Source organism: Eriocheir sinensis, chromosome 11 (genome assembly GCF_024679095.1).
Source record: "Eriocheir sinensis breed Jianghai 21 chromosome 11, ASM2467909v1, whole genome shotgun sequence".
In the NCBI taxonomy this organism is placed as follows: Eukaryota; Metazoa; Arthropoda; class Malacostraca; order Decapoda; family Varunidae; genus Eriocheir; species Eriocheir sinensis.
The window spans coordinates 23,428,877-23,448,727 of record NC_066519.1 but is presented as its reverse complement, the minus strand read 5'-3'; the positions used below and the strand labels follow the sequence as shown (position 1 = coordinate 23,448,727).

Sequence of the window (19,851 nt, the reverse complement as noted above, 5' to 3'; positions counted from 1 at the left end):
ACGATAGACACCTTCAGGAAAAGATTAAATAGATTCAGAGAGGAGGATGACAAGTGGCGATGGGTTTGCAAATAGAGGAATGGACGACACACGATAGACACCTCCAGAAAAAGACAAAACAGATTCATGGATAAGAAAAGTAAGTGGTGATATTTATACACGAGTTGCCGCGTGTAGGTTGACTCTTGGTCCTCATGACACCACTAATTTCTTTTATGCTCTCCTTATATTGGCGGCGATGGTGATGATGGTGATGAAAGTGGCGTCGTAAATAGCGGTAATGGTAGGTGTGCTCTTAGTGGTGATGTTGATGGTGATCGATGTGTTGGTGATGGTGATGAGGGCGATGGTGATGATGGTGATGGTGTTGGTATCTACGCTTTTTATCTTCTTCGTATTATTCTTTTTTTATTATTATTATTCTCTATCATCTTTACGTACTCCTCCTTACTCTCATTCTCCCCTTCTCTTCCTTTTTCTTCCTCCTTCTCCTCCTTACCCTCTTATCTCTTCTTCACTTTCTCCTTTCATATTCCTTTTCCGAATTTTCTTACGATGGTGAAGGTGTTGCTGTCCATGCTCTTTTTTCGTATTTCTTTTCTTCGTACTTATCTTTATCCTCTTCTTCCTCTCCTCCTCCCTTTCTTTCTTCTGCGTCTCATTCTCCTTATATTTCTTCTTCGCCTCCTCCATCTCCTTCATCTTCTTTTTTTTCCGATTTTTCTTATTATGGTGATGGTAAATGTTTTGGAATCTTTGCTTTAGGATTCATATTTTTCTTCATCGTCCTCGTTATCCTCTTCATCCTCCTTCTCCTAGTTCTCCTTTTCCTTCTCCACCTCCATTTATTTCTTCTTCACCGCCTTTTGTTCCCGTTATCTTCCTTTTTCCGTCTTTTCTAACGAAAGTAGTAGTGTTAGTATCCATGCTTTTATATTCGCATTTTCCTACATAGTCCTCTTTATCCTCTTCCTCCTCCTCCTTTTCCTTCTTAAACACCTCATCCTCCTATTATTTCTTCTTATCCTCTTCCAGCTTCTTCATCTTCCTTTTTACGACTTTTATTATGGTGGTGATGGCGATGCGGAGGATATTTTTATACGTACTCCTTTTTATCCTCTTCTTCCTTCTCCTTCTCCATCTTTTCCTTCTCCTTCTCCACCTTATCCTCCTTTTATGTCTCCTTCACCTCCTCCTCCTCCTCCTCCTTCTCCTCCTCCTTCTTCTTCATCTTCCTTCCTTCCCCTACCGTGATCTGATCTAGCTTTAATTAACAATACTCAAAGCTATTTATCCTACGTAGCTCTTTATCCTCTTCTTCCTTCTCCTTTTTATTTTCCTTCTCCACCTTATCCTCCTTTTATGTCTCCTTCTCCTCCTCCTCCTCCTCCTCCTTCATCTTCCTTCCCTTCCGTACCCTGATCTGACTTTAATTAACAATACCCAAAGCTGTTCGAGGGACCTTTTGATGCCACATAACCAACCCGAACCAGAGACAGAGAAACAAAGGTATTAGAATCACTGCAGAGGCTTCGCTTGATAAATGAAACTACCACAAGGAATTCGAATGCCCACTACAACCACTGCCACCGCCACTACCACAATCACTACTACACAACCTGCCACTGTTACTACCACTATGCCACAACTCAACCTGCCACTTAGATCCTCCGGAATGAATTTAATTTGGTTAACCTCTGCTTGATGATATTATAAGAGAGTGACACAAGGAGTTATATCACCTGCTACAACCACTGCCCCTGCGACTGTTATCTCCACCACTATCGCAACATATTCTCACTACCAGAAGCCTGAAACCTGAATGAATTGAGTTTACTTAAATCTTAGTCGGACACAAGAAATGAGACTATATTTTTTTTATACCAAGGAATTCGAATACCTACTAATTACCTACTACAACCACTACCACTACGACTATTACCTCCACCATTACCATGACACATTCTCACTATCACAAGCCTGAAACCTGAATGAATTGAGTTTACTTAAGTATCATTTTTTTTTTCATACCAAGGAAATCGAATGCCTACTAAAACCACTACTACTCTTAACACCACCATCACCAACACACACCCTCACTATCACAAGCCTCAAACCTGAATGAATTGAGTTTACGTAAGTCTCATTTGAACACTAAGAAATGAGATTATACACCATCACCAACACACACCCTAGCTATCACAAGCCTCAAACCTGAATGAATTGAGTTTACGTAAGTCTCATTTGAACACTAAGAAATGAGATTATATTTTTTTTATACCAAGGAATTCGAATACCTACTAAAACCACTACCACTCTTAACACCACCATCACCAACACACACCCTCACTATCACAAGCCTCAAACCTGAATGAATTGAGTTTACGTAAGTCTCATTTGAACACTAAGAAATGAGATTATATTTTTTCTATACCAAGGAATTCGAATACCTACTAAAACCACTACCACTTTTAACACCACCATCACCACACACACCCTCACTACCACAAGCTTCCTTCACCTCATATCCTCCAGAACAAATTGAAGTTAGTAAACCTCTGCAATTAAATAAGACTCTAACAGGGAATTCAAATACCTACAACAGCCCCTACCACTGCGACTGTACCCCCACCATCACCACCACACAGCCTCACCATTACCAGCCCTCCCGCACCTTATATCCTAAAGAATGAATTGAGTTTAGTTAGCTTTTTTTGGATGCTAATAAATCAAACTACCATAGGGAGAGTATCAAGACACCTCTCCTCCCGAAATCAACCACTCTTTGGCCACTCTTTTTCATAGGGGCAGTGATTAGCGAGCTTTTTCTTTTCATTATTTTTTTTACCCTTGAGCTGCTTCCTTTACTGCAAAAAAATGATAATGATAAGGAGTTCTAATACCAACTACAACCACTACGACTATTGCCACTACTACCATAACACAACCATATCATTGACAGCCTCCCACACCTCATGCTCTCCAGAAATTCAGTTAGCCACTCCTGAACGCGAATAAATCAGATTGTAACAAAGAGTTCTAAAACCCACTACAACCACTACCACTGCGACTATTGCCACCACTACCACCACTCTACAACCACAAGCCTCCCGCAACTTACGTCCTGCAAAATGAATTGAGTTTAGTTAGCCCCTACCGGACGCCGAGTTTAATGTCCTGGAAAAGCTGAATCGGACGAATTAACCAACTTGGAGCAATATTGCGTCGGTGTGGGATAAGTGCCTTTGAGTGTGTGTGTGTGTGTGTGTGTGTGTGTGTGTGTGTGTGTGTGTGTGTGTGTGTTACAGGGGGTATTGTTGTCAAGTGTTGGTCAGAGAGGACTGTTTGAGTCTGTATAAACGTAGGAACACACACATACACACACACACACACACACAAAGGCACTTATCCCACACCGACGCAATATTGCGCCTGCGCTGCCAGGCTTCACGGTCTGACAGGGCGGCGGTTCGAGCCCGCTCAGGCCGGATTCTTTCCGTTGGCTAGGAGTGATTACTGTTCCCCTTTGAGCAAGGGGGATGGGGTGTGTGGTGTGTGTGGTCCTGGCAGTACCCAGAGATCGACGATAAAGAGCACTTGCTCATGTCAGGAGGGTACCTGCTGGCGATTACGAGCTCAACACGTGATCAGGCCGTGGTGAATCACACACACACACACACACACACACACACACACACACACACACACACACACACACACACACACACACAGTTAGTAAGTTAGTTTATTGACAAAGGTGTTAATGGGCTTAACGCTGTAAAATAAAACAAAAAATTAACACACACACACACACACACACACACACACACACACACACACACACACACACACACACACACACACGCACGCACGCACGCGCGAATCGGAGCTAATCATAGACTGAGAATCTTTGTAAAGGAATATTTCGGCCCATTTACATATTATTTTTTGCTTGGTGTATTAAGAAGTGATAAAAACTAAGCGCAATCTTCATATTTTTTTCCTTACTCTAAAGGGAATGTAAGAGACTAGAGAATATTTTAATGAGATATTTTTTCTTGCCTAGTCATCATAATTAAGTTTTTTCCGACTTTTCTATTCATCTTTTCTTTTTTGGCGTGTGATTATGAACGGAGAAGGAAATTATTAGTCGTACAAGATTTCTTTTTCCAGTGTAAAGATTCATCAGTAGTTTCTTTTAGTACGTTTGTGTGTGTGTGTGTGTGTGTGTGTGTGTGTGTGTGTGTGTAGCTGTGGTCAATAAAATATCTATCTATCTATCTATCTATCTATCTATCTATCTATCTGTGTGTGTGCGTTTCTGTCTATCAGTGTATATCTATCTCTGCTTTTCCATCGACTTTTCTGTTTGTTCGTCTCGCTGTTTTTCATTTTTTCCGTCCGTGTTTTTTACTGAAGTGTGTATTTGTCTTTCGGCCTCGCATTTGCATTTGTCTGTCTGTGTGTTGTCGGCTATACATGTTGCCCATCGGAATGTATTTTGTGCTAGTCAACCAGCCTCCGTGCGACTGTCTGCCTGTCTGTCTGTCCCTACTCGGTTCTGCATAATCGCATCTTGTCTGTCCTTATTTCCTCGTCTTGTCCAATTTCTCGCTTATCTCTCACATATTTTCTTTTCCTAAATGTCGGTCTCTCTGCCCTCCTTGCTTGCTATCCAGGACATTACATAAGTGTGTGTTCCCATCTCCACTCTCTTACCCTTCCTATCTCTCTGTCGACCTATCTATCTATCTATCCATATGTAGTGTAAGAGCAATTCCGTGAGAGGCTTCAGCACAAGACAAGTGACAGACAGTTTCTAACAATATGTAGGACCCAACGCTCTGTTCCAACTCCCCATTGTCTATACTTGTGTCGAGGCAGGGACGGGAGGGGCGTGAGGGAGGGGAGGGAAAAGGTGAACTGTCAAGGAGGGAAAGTAGCGAGAGAGAGAGAGAGAGAGAGAGAGAGAGAGAGAGAGAGAGAGAGAGAGAGAGATGTAAAAGGGTTTAATTTGAAAGGTATTCGTTTGAGAAGGGAAGGAAACTAACTAGGTCTAGCTGAGAGAGAGAGAGAGAGAGAGAGAGAGAGAGAGAGAGAGAGAGAGAGAGAGAGGCCATCGTAAAACCAAAACAGGAAGGAAGGCAGAAGAGAGAGAAAGAGTGTGTGATGGAACCTGAACACGGAAGTAAAAAGTAAAATAAAAAGAGAAAGAGAGAGAGGGAAAGAAGCGGGAGAGGTGAACGAGGAAAGAGCAACGACACGAAAAAATGGAGGCGAGGAAATGTTCGCTCGATTTTTAAAGAGGGAAGGAAAGGGAGGAAAGGAAGGGAATGAAAGGAAGGGAATGAAAGGAAGGGAATGAAAGGGAGGGAGAAGGAGAGGATAAAGAGGATTAATATCTGATGGGAGTGAGTATGATGGACATGTCGGGAGCGAGGAGGTGACACTGTATCTTACTTGTTATTCTGGTATGAATGACCCTTCTCTCTCTCTCTCTCTCTCTCTCTCTCTCTCTCTCTCTCTCTATCTATCTTTCTATCCATCTATCTTTCTACCTATCTTTCACTCACTACTGAAGGATTCCCAACACAGCTTCTGAAACAAGAGATTGTTTGTCTAATCTACTGATCCTTTATAACGACCTTTTTTCAGTTTACGACATAATCAAATCACTGGGCGTAGTCTGTCTGAATTTTTAAAGGGCGTTTTGTTGATAAAGTTCCACACCATAATTTACTTTTCAAAATGAAACTGCTACTTACTGAAGGTAAAGTACTCTAACAGATCGCTAAGTGGTTGAGCAACAGTCAGCAAAGAGTGGTAACAGATGTATTTAACTCAGAGTGGGCGCCTGTCACTAATGGTGTCTCCCAGGGCTCATCTCTTGGTACAGTACTGTTTATAATTTACAGCAATGACGTCGATTTTGGATTCAGAAAGACACGAAGATTGGTAACTCGACCCTCTCAGACCAGCACAGGAAAAGCCTCGAAGAATATTTGTAAAAAAATTCATTTTGATATGCTATGTGGAAGATCCCCTTGGATATAAATAAACGCTAGGAGGTTTGTTTATGAAATGCGTGGCGTGAAACGCAAAGCGTACAGTGTGTTTTAAGGATCCAGATGTACAAACTACGATGAGGCTTTAATTCTCCCAGCATTGCACTGAGGCAGCGAATGCACCAAACAGAAAGTTGGGCTTCATTCAATGATATTTCTCATTTGAAAATAAAGAAAGAACACTACCACCATACAAAAGTTTAGTCAGACCCCACTTGGAATATGCGGTACTTAAATTACTAAAGTAGAAAGTGTTCAACGTAGAGCAACAAAGATGATCTCTTTGCTCAGCAAACCGTATGATGAAAATCTCTCATCTCCTAACATTTTCTCTCTTGAGAAACGTCGCCTCCGAGGGAAACTTATGTTGCAAAATGCTTAATGGCTTGCGAATATGGACTAATCCAAGTTGTTCATCATCAGTGATAAGCCTCGAACGAGAAATAATGGTACAAAACTTAATTGTAAAAAATACATTCATTCTTCAACAATGTTGTAGCGCGAGAATGGAATAAACTCCCGCCTTCACTGGTCCAGTGCAACACGATTAATTCATTTAAAAACAAACTCGACCGCCACTTACTTCACCTTAATATTTGCAAAGGCAGAAATACAGTCTTGGTGCCCATTAGATTTTATGTAATTTCACTTAGGTTTAAGGACAGACCATCTGGTCTGGACCTAAGGGTCTGTGTGGTCTGAACATTTTTGTTAATATGTAAATCTCTCGCGCGCGCTCTCGCTCGCTCGGTCGTTCGCTTCGACAGCACCTTTCCTCATCTCATACATTTTCTTTACGTAATTTAGTTCGCTGTGGCTTCTCATTTTCCATCTCTTACGCCGTAATGAAGAGGCTTGGAATACCCTTCGTCCATCCCTCCCTCTCCCAGTTCCTCCCTTCCTCTCTCCCTTCCTCCTTCTCTTCTTCCTTCCCTCCTTATTCACAACCCAGAAACCTTCCCGACAGAGTTACCAAAGACCTAATGAGACGTGGAGGTAACAGGTAGTGTTGAGGAATGTTGATATAAGGTTTTCCATGTTGATGAAGCTTCCCTCGTGCTGGATTTCATTTTTTTCTGTAATTGAAAATTTTGTTCGTGTTGGGTTCAACGTTCCTATATTGCTGAAGATTTGTTCGTGTTGGGTTTAACTTTTCTATAGCTGAAGTTATGTTCATGGTGGATTTAGGTTTTTATATGGCTGAAGTTTTGTTCGTGTGACGCTTTATTTTTCCAATGGCGAAAGTTAGTTCGTTCTTTATTCTGCCTTTAGATATGTGCTGAAGACACCAAGAATTGAAATATATCCCTTGATTTATTCTGAATATATATCTTGGAGGAAGGCTTCTGAACGCTCCTTCAGCAGAGCAAAAAGCTGCTGTGAAGTGGCTGTAAAAATATAAAAATCTCTTTGTCGATAGATTTCCATTTGAATAATATGAAAGAATCCGCAGTTTCTTCTTTTTCACGTTGCTCCTTTTGGAAAACCCTTCTTCGCCCTCCCCTCCCCTTACACTCCTCTCCTTTACAAATCTCTCCATCCTCTCTCTCTCTCTCTCTCTCTCTCTCTCTCTCTCTCTCTCTCTCTCTCTCTCTCTCTCTCTCTCTCTCTCTCTCTCTCTCTCTCTCTCTCTCTCTCTCTCTCTCTCTCTCTCTCTCTCTCTCTCTCTCTCTCTCTCTCTCTCTCTCTCTCTCTCTCTCTCTCTCTCTCTCTCTCTCTCTCTCTCTCTCTGTCTCCCCCATCGCCTCTGTTTCCCAGTTCCGGCCACTAATCTCACACCCATAACTTCTCTTCTCACTCACAGCTTCCCTCATAATCTTCTCTCTTTTCTTCGCTCCCTCTTATCTCTACCCCTGTACAATCCCTCAGCGTCTGCCCACAGCCTCAGTCACATTTTCTTGTTCTCTCTTACCTACAGTTTTATCCTTTTCTCTCTTTCCTCCTCCCTTTCGCTTATCTCTTTCCTTCAGTCTTCTGTTAGGGTTGGTTTCCCCTCAAATGCGGCCGCTAATCTCTCTCCCCCACGACTCTGTTCTCTTATCTACAGCCATTCAGGGAGTTTCGGGATTCTCGTTTACTCTATATTCATTATTTGCTCCTCATTTTCTATACGTTATGTAAACCGGAATTTCATAACCTTCATTAATAGAAAGATCCCATTACTTACGTTGCATTACACATTCAGTAAATCGCATAACCATTTTTTCTTTCATTCTGGTTTGCATTCTGAAAAAGGCTTGCGGTAAAGAGAACATTATTGTAAAGCCTTAGTATCTGTATTCATTTGTACAGCAACAAGTGCCTCGACTAGGATAATCACACTGACGCGTTTTTGATGTGAATAAAACCCACACGGACAGACGAAAGATACGTGTTTTACCAGACCATTTTGGTGGACACTGCCAGCATCATCCTCAGCGCTATGAAGGAGAGGGAGTAGGGAAAGTATGGACAGACCTTTCACACAAACACAAATGGGTAAACCTGAGAGGGCGGGGCGGGGATGGGTGGGAGAACCTATCCGAAAGGTCACGTAGCGGACGAGTCAGGAGGGAAATGGCCCGACTCGACCCACTTTGTATAAAAGGTCTGTGTTATTTTCCTTACTTCCTCTCCTGTATACCGCTGAAGATGGCGGCAGCGTCCAAAGAAACTGTTTGGTAAAATACGCATCATTCGTCTGTCAGTGTGGGTTTTATCACAACTAAGTGTCTCATAAAATGCCTTGCACTGTGAGCAGAAAACTTAATAAAAACAGACACATGGGTTAGTGGACGAATGGAACCAATTAAGATGTTACGCAGCGGTCATCGGCGAATAAAAGAAAAGGAATAGCAAATGGGTCTAGGTTATTCCTTCCTCTGTTTTTTTAGTTCTTTTGAGCTTTGGGAAAGACGAGCGAACAGTGGAAAGATAAATTAATGCAAACCTTCCAATATTCCTTTTGCATTTGCATTTTTTTTTGTAGATTTTGAGTAACTTTATCAGTGTCAGACGGAATTAGCTACCATATGATTCCATAGCTAACAAAAAACAAAAACAAAAAAGCGATTGTTAGGATTATGAATCTTTAGTTTCTGAGTGAAATGGACGCCTTATTGAGCTAGTACTTCAGCCGCCCCAGTCAGAAAATTCATAAAAAGAGAAAAATGGGTTAGTTGATGAATTGGACAAATTAAGAAGTTAGGCAACCATCACCGGAGACTAAAAAGAAATTAGGGTGGTGAATAGGCCTAGGTTACTCTCTCTCTCTCTCTCTCTCTCTCTCTCTCTCTCTCTCTCTCTCTCTCTCTCTCTCTCTCTCTCTCTCTCTCTCTCTCTCTCTCTCTCAAAAATCAGCGAGGTGTGACCGGATACAAATAAAAAAACAGTAAAAAAAAAAAGCTTCTTAGGATTCGCTCGTGTGGTCCTCTAAAAAAAAGGGAAAACGTAAAGCTGAGACGCAGTTATTTTCGGAACTTTGGACGTGACCCTAAACGCGTTCCATTAATGAGTTTGTGTCGCCTGAGTGAAAAAATATCAGGAGGAAGAAAAAGGAAATTGAACTCTTCCTTCCTTCCTCCTCCTCCTCCTCCTCCTCCTCCTCCTCCTCGTTTTCCTCTTTGATCTTCAACTGCATCATCTTCCTTCCCCTTCTTTTTCTTCCTCTCCTTCATGTTATCCTCTTATCTTACTTTCATTAATATTTTCCAAGCCTCTTTTTTACTTCCTTACTTCTTTTTCTCTGCTTGCTTTACTTCTGCTTCCTTCTGGTCCTTATGGAAATTGACCTCTTCCTCCTCCTCCTCCTCCTCCTCCTCCTCTTCTTACATCAAGCTCCTTTACTCTCTCACTTATCTCTTCTCCTTTCATCTTAACTTCCTCCTCAACTCCAGATTTTTCCATTCTCCTCTCTCTCCATACTCTCTCTCTCTCTCTCTCTCTCTCTCTCTCTCCCTCTCTCTCTCCCCACGAACTTTTCCATTACCCTTAAAATCATACTCTCCAGGCACGTCAAAAGCCTTATATCAGCCTTTCATGGCCACTTAGGAGGGCGCGGGAAGGGGACGAAGCGGAGTAAGTGGTAAGAAACTAACACTTGTCGCCCTCGCTGCTCTTTGAGGCGGCGGAAACTCCAATACAGCATCAGAAGAGGATTTGGGAAAAGGTTCAATCGCCGTTACTCGCGTTAATGACGTTTCTTTTTTACTGTAACCTTGGCGTGGTACTTTTATCAATTTTGAAGGGATGAAAGTGAAAAATGCTGAAAATACTAGATTATATGTTACACTGAAGTCGTAGCTCCTCCTTTTTAGTTTTTTTCTTCTTATTGTGGTACTTGATAACGCCTTAGAAAAACAGATATTGATTATAAGAATGAATTAATGTATGTGGTGAATATATATATATATCGTTCCGTTCATAAATTCGCTACGCTCAGAGTACGCACTAACAAGCTACACCGACTCAAAACTGGTTATATTAAGGAAATTTCAAGCATGGTAACTTTATAATACTCTATGTACGTTTGCGGAAAACTCCAATAAAACCTGACATGTAAACCAAGAGGAATCGTTGGAATGTACCGTGAACTGTGACTGTCCCATAATTGTTTCGCTTTGGTTTATTGAGATGAAAGATTTTATATTTCACTCTTCGCCTGTTCATATGCGAGAGCGAAGTGGCGGATGTCGTAGGCAAGGAATGATTGAGTTTTCTCCTAAATAATAAATATTCTTTCCCTTGATATCTCTGTCCTCCGTTGCGTCGTTCATTGGAGGAGAATAACTTACGGTTTCTAAATAAAATGGCACACATGAAAATATATGAACAGGGAAAAGACAATAACACGTGACAGAAGCTTTGAACGCTCTTCCACATCGAAAAAAGTGAAGAAAATTAATATTAGGTAAAAAATAAATAATAATAAAAGAAAGGAACACAGCAGCAACCCGATAAAAGTTCAGAATGTTACATCAGCGCGGGAAAATAATAAATATCAGAAAGAGAATCAAATAAAGTAAAACAATAAAAACATAATGAAAAAGTTATGGACGTTATTATATTAGAGCGTAGCGAGGTGAAAAAGTAAAATGAGCAATTAAAACTTAGGCGCGCAAACCCGCAGATTTTAATAACTCGGCTCAGCGCTCTGTAAACAGTGCTGCCAACCACCCACCTTGGTGACGGGGGAGCAGAGGCCGCCGCCCAGCAGGCCCACCAGCGCCAGGAGAAGGAAGAACAACATGCTGCAAGACTAGACCGGCCGCCTCGACGCTGCGCTGCCTCAGAGTGACTGGCGAGGTTCACTGGCCGCTCCTCCTCGAGCCCGACTTCCAAATCGAGCGACACACGTCCTCGATTTAAGAAGCCGCGGAAACCCTCTCCCCCTTATATACTCGCGCGCCACCCAAGCCCCGCCCCTTGAGAGTGACGTCACGCCCACATTTTTGATCGGATTGGCTGGCAAACAATTGGTCCGCGAACCGCCGTCACCTGCCACATTGATCCACTTTTCGCTGGAGTACTTCAAGACGGTAATTGTAGGCACGGAAATAGCCAAACGCTACTTCACTTAACAGGCTTCAGGCAGACGACCAGGAGGATATGGAGGAGGAGGCGTAGACGAGGAGGTGGAGGAGGAGGTGGTGGACTGGTGGTGGGGAAGTGGAGGGTGGAAGAAGCCCGGTCCGCCCACGAAAGCCCCGCCTCCACCCACGCCCACGGAAAGACCTGGTTGGGGGTGTGTACCAGAAGACGCTCCTAATGAATTGTGATTTAGACTCGTGTTGGTGGAGGAGGAGGAGGAGGAGGAGGAGGCGAAGAAGAAGAAGAAGATGAAAAAGAAGAAAAGAAGAGAAAGAAGAAAAAGAAGAAGAAAAAGAAGGAGGAGGAGGAAAGAAATATAGAAAAGGAAAAATATATATATAAATGGACATGGAAATAGAAATGAAAATAGGAAAAGGAAAAGAAAAAAAAAGAAAAAGAAGAATAAGAAGAAATAGAAAGGAAGAAAAAGAAGAAAAAGAAAATGGAAAAAATAAAGAAAAAGAGATACAAAATGAAATAGGAAAAGACATATGAAAGGAAATAGAAAACGAAAAAGGAAAGGAAAAAGATAATGTTGAAGAAGAAGAAAAAGTGGAGGAAAGAACGAGGACAAGAAGGAAGCGGAGAAAAACAAGGAGGATGATTAGGACGAGAATGATTATAATGTTAAAAAGAAATGAAAGAAAAAAGAGAATGTATGAGAATAAAATAAAGAGTAAAGGTGGAAGAGGAGAAGAAGAGAGAAAAGGCGTGTGGGAGTAAGAGGAGGAAGAGGAAAAATGAAAAAAAAAGGAAAGATAAAAGAGGGAGGAGAAGAAGAAAAAGAAGAAGAAAATGTGGACAAGGAGAAGGAAGATAAAGAAAGCATAGGTGAAGAAAAAAATAGGAGAAATGAGGAAGAAGAAAGGGAGGGTTAAGGAAGGAGGAGGAGAAGGAGAAGAAGAAAAGAAGAAAAAAATGTGTGGGAGTAGAGGGAGGAAGGAAAAAAAAGATAAAGTGTAGGTGAATAGGAAGAAAAATGAGAGAGAGGAAAGGGAAGATAAAAAAAAGATGAGAAGAAGAAATAAAAGAAGAAGCGTGTAGGAGGAGGAGGAAGACTAATATAGTATAGAGGCAGTAGAAAAGAGAAAAATGAGATAAATAAGAAAAGGAGGGTAAAAAAAGAAGGAAAATAAGAGAAAAAGAAATAAGAAAAAGGTTTAGAAGAAGAAGGAGGAAGTCAAAAAGGAAATAAAGTTAAAGAAAAAAAGGAGGTTAAAAGAAGGAGGAGGAGGAGAAGAAAGATGGAGAAGACAAGGAAGAAAACAGTTAGTGATGACATAGTATCGTTTTATTTTATCGTGTGGACGTGGAGGGTTTTTTTTTTTTTTTTCTCTGCCCCCTCTTTCCCCAATTTCCTTCATTCGCGCGCGCGTGTGTGTGTGTGTGTGTGTGTGTGTGTGTGTGTGTGTGCGTGTGCGTGGGCCCGGGTTGTGAATAATGAATAGTCGAATTGCCAGAGATCATTAAGGAGTAATTGCTTGTGGAAAAATTCATTGATTCTCTTTTTTTATCTCTTATCACACACACACACACACACACACACACACACACACACACACACACACACACACACACACACACACAAACACACATTTTCTCTATCTATCTATTAATCTACCTATCTGTTTACGTATCCGCCTCCTTATCAGTTTATCTACCTCTCTATATACTTCATTACTTACCTATCTACCTACGCATCTACCTACCTACCTATCTACTTCTCTACCTTACTAGCTATCCCATTTCTATCCCTATCTATTTATCATCCCTCATCGCTTCCAATTAATATGTAACTCCACACTTAAGCATTATCGATTACTAACTAGCTATCCCATTTCTATCCCTATCTATTCATTATCCCTCATCGCTTCCAATTAATATGTAACTCTATATCACCTCAGCATGATCGACTTCCCCGCCTATGATCAGGAAGCGCAGAGGAACACAGTAGCGATACACAGCGATCCTAAAGCATTCAACGCGATTATTCTGTTATCAAAATACTACTCGGAAAAACAATCCACTAGTGACGTCAAATGATGCCTTTATTGTTTTAGCCTTCAACTGACATATTAATTAAACCGGCATTCCGTCACACAGAGTAATAAATGGATGTATAAAAGCCTGCACCCATTGCAATCAACATATATTTGGTTTCCAGGGCGCTTATATGAAAGTTCCCTCATTGCGCTTTCCCGTGTATTCCATCTTAGACTCTTATTTTTTTTACTTGTGTCAGTCCATAATTCCGCCACACAGCAGTAAATAGATGTATAAAAGCCTGCACCCATTGAAATCAACATATATTTGGTTTGCAGAGGTCACGAATCGTTTATATGAAAGGTCCCTCGTTCCTTTTACCCAGCTATTGCATCTAAGACTTTCCTACCCTTTTTATACTTGTGTCAGCGCGTCTTTCTATTCTTTATTCATAAGTCAGAATTACTTGTGTTAAGACTCCACTATTCTCCTTCTCTTGGCCAGTACATATTTCAAAATCACATTCCTAAGGTAATCCATTTAAATCATTTGCATAAAGACTCATTCCTTACGTCTTTTTGTATGGAAGAGGATGTATAAGTTCTATTAATAAGATTGCATTTGTATTAAGATTCCAATATTCTCTCCTCCTTGGCCAGTCAACCTTTCAAAATCATATTCATTAAGTAATCCATCTAAATCATTTGCATTAAGACTCATTCCTCACGTCTTTTTGCTCGTCAGGGGATGTATATATGTATATATATATATATATATATATATATATATATATATATATATATATATATATATATATATATATATATATATATATATATATATATATATATATATATATATATATATATATATATATATATATATATATATAAGTTCTATTAATAAGGGAGTGCATTTAAATCGTTTGTATTAAGGCTCTTCACTACCGTCTTTTCCTTTGCTGCTCCATCTTGCAAAATTCCGTTCCTCAGGCATTGCTCCCAAATCCGATTCATCAAGAAAACCTTCCCATTCTCTTTTGGTAGTGCAGTTTTCTTAATGATAATCCTTACGTGTCCTATCAGACTTATTATTATTTTTATTATTGTTATTATTATTATTATTATTATTATTATTATTATTATTATTATTATTATTATTATTATTATTATTATTATTATTATTATTATTATTATTATTATTATTATTATTATTATTATTATTATTATTATTATTATTATTATTATTATCATTATTATTATTATTATTATTATTATTATTATTATTATGATAAGCTACCATGCCCTCCCTTCAGGGTGCAGATACAAGTTGAACCACACAAAATACCAAAAGGTACTGGAGAGAAGCAAAGGCAACGAACAGTAAAAAAAAAACTGGCCAGTCAAAGCCAAAAGGAGGAAAAATAAAATTACTGTTTCAAAAAGACATTCACACGAGACTTAGATGTAGAAATGTCTGCAGAAAGGACAAACTCATTGGGTAACTGATTCCGTATCTGTTGAAAGTCGATATTATTTCCCTCTGTATTATCTCCACCAACATTAAGAAAGGAAAGGAAAGGAGAGGAAAGGAGAGGAGAGGAGAGAAGAGGAGAGGAGCGGAGAGGAGGGGAGAGAAGAGGAAAGGAGAGAAGAGAAGACAAGAGAAGACAAGAGAAGACAAAAGACAGAAAAGACAGAAAAGAAAAGAAAAGAAAAGAAAAAACAAAACAAGACAAGACAGGACGAGACAAGACAAGAAAGGACAAAAGAGAGGACAAAAGAAAGGACGAAAGAAAAGACAAAAGAAAAGACAAAAGAAAAGATAAAAGAAAAGAAAAGAAATGAACAGAAAAGAAAAAAAAGGAGCGTAGCGTATAGAAGCAGAAGGGAACAGAGAGGCGTAGAAAGGAGAGGAGAGAGGAGAGGAGAAGGAAGGGGAAGAAAGAAAATGTATGCAAGACGGACGGAAGAAAAGGAAAGTTTATCAATTAAGAAGTACCTTTGAGAGTTACCGAGCCAAGCAAAGGAAAGAAAGGAAAGAGTGACGGAAGTTGCGTTTGACTGAAGTGGTGAGCAGGAGGCGAAGTCATTCCCCCTCCTTCGTGTTAACTTTCTTTCTCTTTTCATCTTCCATTCAACTTGAGTATCTTGGTAAATTGCCTTGAAAACTTAAAAGAAGGAAGCGAGCGTAGGGGCAATGAACTAAAACGAATGCAGATGGAAAACAATAATCCAGAAAGAAAAGAATTATTTGTTAGCATATTTATATTTTTTCTAAACAGAGAGAGAGAGAGAGAGAGAGAGAGAGAGAGAGAGAGAGAGAGAGAGAGAGAGAGTGAGAGTGAGAGAAAGAGGCTGGGGAGAAATTAATGGATGAAGAGTCTAAAAATAGGCAGAAATTTACTGCAAGGAAGCAAAAAAGATATGATGAGGAGGGTGATAATTTTCTTTTAAAGGGCTGTGTGTGTGTGTGTGTGTGTGTGTGTGTGTGTGTGTGTGTGTGTGTGTGTGTGTGTGTGTGTGTGTGTGTGTGTGTGTGTGTGTGTGTGAGAGAGAGAGAGAGAGAGAGAGAGAGAGAGAGAGAGAGAGAGAGAGAGAGAGAGAGAGAAAATAATAAAAGAAGTGATGAAGTACGACCGAGTGACTGAACGGAATGAATGGAGGAAAGATCGTATGAATGAACGAGTAAATGGAGTAGAAAAGTTTTTATTAAGAAGAAGAATGGAAAAAATGAGTGAATGAATGAATAAAGGAAAGAATACGTGAAAGAAAATACATGAAAAAATCGGAAAATGATATGATAGAAGGAAAGATGGAAAGAGAAGAGAAAGGAGAAATTATAGAGAAATGAAAGAAAGTGAGAAAATCAGACAGAGACAAGGAGAAGGAAAAGAAGAATGGAAGGAAAAAAAAGATGAACAAAAGAAAGACAGAGAAAGAAAGAAGGAAGGAAAGAAAGAGGGAGAAAGAATGAAACAAATAAAGAAACACAGGTAGACAAAACCAAATAAAACGAAAAGAATAAATAAAAAAAAGATAGAAGGAAAGAGAGAAAGAAAGAAAGAAGAAAGATAGAAAGAAAGAAAGAAAGAAAGAACGAAAGAAAGAAAGAAAGAAAGAATAAGAAAGAAAGAGAGATCAACTATATATAAACAAAAAGAGAAACAGAAGACAAAGCAAATAAGGAAACACACACAAGGGAATGAATCAATGAAAAAGAGAGATTGCATGAAAGAAAATATATAAAAGAAAGCGAAAATGCATGAAACTGAAGGAAAGAGGAAAAGAGAATGAAAGAAGTAAGGGGAAGTGAAAGAGAGAAAGCAAAGAAGAATGACAGACATATAAAAAAGAAGGAAGAAAGAAAGAAAAAAAAAGAGAAAGAAAGAAAGAAAGAAAAAAGAGAGAAAAGGTTGGAAGAAAGGAAAGAAACAAAGAAAAAGATATATCAATTGAAAAAAAATGAAAGTAAATCAATAATATATGGAGATAGATAGAAGGAAAAGCATAAATGAAACAAAATATGAAAAATGAATTAATAAATAAACCCCAACTGGAAGCTCAAAGTTGACAAAAAAAAAAGCAAGAAAAAAGCCAGACAAATACACCATGGAAATCCTGCCAGCGCCTCGACGAATAAGTTCAGGTCAATAAATTAGGTCGGCGGATTAATACCTTTGGATGGCAAATGAACCAACAAGGTGAGCACACACGCAACAGGATCGCGCGCCCGCCTAATTGAAGCAGGAACATGTGAAGGATTTTTGCTGCGCCTCGAATTTCCTCTGAATATGAATTAACCGCAAACAAAACTGTGGCGGATGCCGAATATGCTTGCGTGCGTGCGTGTGTGTGTGTGTGTGTGTGTGTGTGTGTGTGTGTGTGTGTGTGTGTGTGTGTGTGTGTGTGTGTGTGTGTGTGTGTGTGTGTGTGTGTGTGTGTGTGTGTGTGTAGCCCAAGTCTCTCTCTCTCTCTCTCTCTCTCTCTCTCTCTCTCTCTCTCTCTCGCTGTTTATCCATCTTTCCATCTCTATCTCTACTTTACTTACAAGCGCACGCCCTCACAAAAAGCTTGCAAACAGCACGCACCCACACACACACACACACACACACACACACACACACACACACACACACATAGGACGCAGGATGACGGAGCTGACGGGAAAGCCGCGTGAGACCTGCTGGCTCCGGCAGAGGATCAGCGGAAACGCGGCTGCCATCATAACGGGTCCTTAGTTCCCACTCCCAACGCAATACACACACGCACGCACCCACACACACATACACTTCTGTCCAAGACACAGGTTGCACGTCACAGCAGTCTGCGGAAAGGCGGGGGCAGCTGCCATCACACTTTTCGTGATGCCGAAGAAATAAATACACACACACACACACACACACACACACACACACACACACACACACACACACACACACACACACACACACACACACACACACACACACACACACACACACACACACACACACACACACATTGGTGAATAAGTGGATTCGAAATAGGAAACAAGTATTGGAGGAGCCAGACAGGAAACATACATGTACAACAACGCACAGCAGCGCAGCCTCCTCGTTTATCTTCCCCACTCAGCGAATTATCAGACTCCGTGACCTTACTACATTTTTTGCATACTACTGCGCTATACCGTCTTATACTATCCCTTTCAATTACTCATAAATACTCGCTCTTGTCTACTAATATGTGCTGAAGAACCGTTTTTTTAACTTAGCGTCATACCTACTATATGAACGAATTAACTATGGTAAAAATTGAAGAAAACACGATGCTATGAGAGGATGGAATATTACCGAAATGTTTGCCTTACCGAAATAAACCTAGGGAGGGGAGTAGGTGTATTCATGGCTGCCGCTTTTTATCTTTCTTTCTTATCGCTCCACAACATGCAGCCATTCTTCCTCCCAAGCTGAGAGCCAAATGTTTGCCTTTGCGTCCATGTTTCGGCAAACCCTGAAACCTTCCACACGGTAATGGATGGAGACATATTTGTTGCAGTCTTTTGTCAGCAGGGAAATTCGGTGCGGGAGGAGAGAAGCGAAGAGGGGGATTCGAACCCACATGCTGACTGATAGATGAGAAATTTTGCCTGGGGAGGACTATTGTCTGCACCGTTGCCAGATTATCGTACTCAGAGCCTTGTATTTACCTATTTCTGAGCCATAGCAATTGCCAGAAGACACCAATAATTAATTATTTTACCGATATCTATTTATATAGGCAGTTATTGGGGTCGAGGAGGCAGTTTTTGGGTCGGAAATCGGCAAAAATAGGAGGCTGAATACGGCAATCTGGCAACGTTGATTGTCTGTTCAAACGAAATGGTGTCTTGGCTGTGTATGATATCAACAATGATTAGCGTGCTCATCACTCGTCCTGCTAGCACATGACTTATAAAGTGATGTAGAATGATAATGTTCTTTGGGGAAATATATTTGGGGTTATCTATTGAGTAATGTAAACGGGGCAGGATGTGTCCGTAGACTTTCACGCGTCACTACAAAGTTAACGCAACGCCTGTACTTTACTGATTTTCTTTCATTCATTGTAAATTTGGAGGCAATCTGGTGAAACTGTTGCCGAAAAAACTGCTGATCAGCCAGCTGGTGCTAATTATGGCAGGCGATATACAGAGACTTTGTTGGTGCACTAAATGTATACTGACATTTTTTATATATCACAAAACCTGTTACGAAGGGTCCAGAAAACTGTTGGAAACTTTATGAAATAAACTTCAGTGTTGCTTTGTTATTAAATGCAAACCGTCGTTGGAAAAATCAATTAACTACTCTTACCACCACTACTACTACTACTACTACTACTACTACTACTACTACTTACTACAACTACTACGACTACGACTACGACTACTACTACTATTACTTTCCCCTACTACAACTACTACTACTACTACTACTACAAAACACAACTAAATCTTCTACCAGACAAGGAATAAAGAGAAATAGGATAGATAGAGGAAAGAGGATGGGAAGGGAAAGAGAAGAGGAGGAATGTCAGGATCTAAAAGAAAAATGTAACAGGAAGTAAAAGTTAAGGAAGCCAATAGAAAAACACTTAAGAGACTGACAGAAACAGAAACACGTACGAAAATATAAACTGTGCTGCGGATACGTAGAGTATGGATCCGAAATAGCAGAGAAAAGAACAGGAACAATAACTAAAACAATACCACC

General features: G+C 40.3%; 1 protein-coding gene across 1 annotated transcript in view; it reads right to left on the bottom strand.

Annotated features, from left to right (window-relative positions):
• LOC126997072 (corticotropin-releasing factor-binding protein-like) overlaps window positions 1-11,425 on the bottom strand; it is a 138,553-nt gene extending 127,128 nt beyond the window's left edge. The window contains exon 1 of the mRNA XM_050858121.1: window positions 11,224-11,425. Coding sequence (XP_050714078.1) covers window positions 11,224-11,292 — 69 coding nt within the window. The 5' untranslated portion in view covers window positions 11,293-11,425. The remainder of the gene's footprint in view (window positions 1-11,223) is intronic.
• Window positions 11,426-19,851: the final 8,426 nt, after the last annotated feature.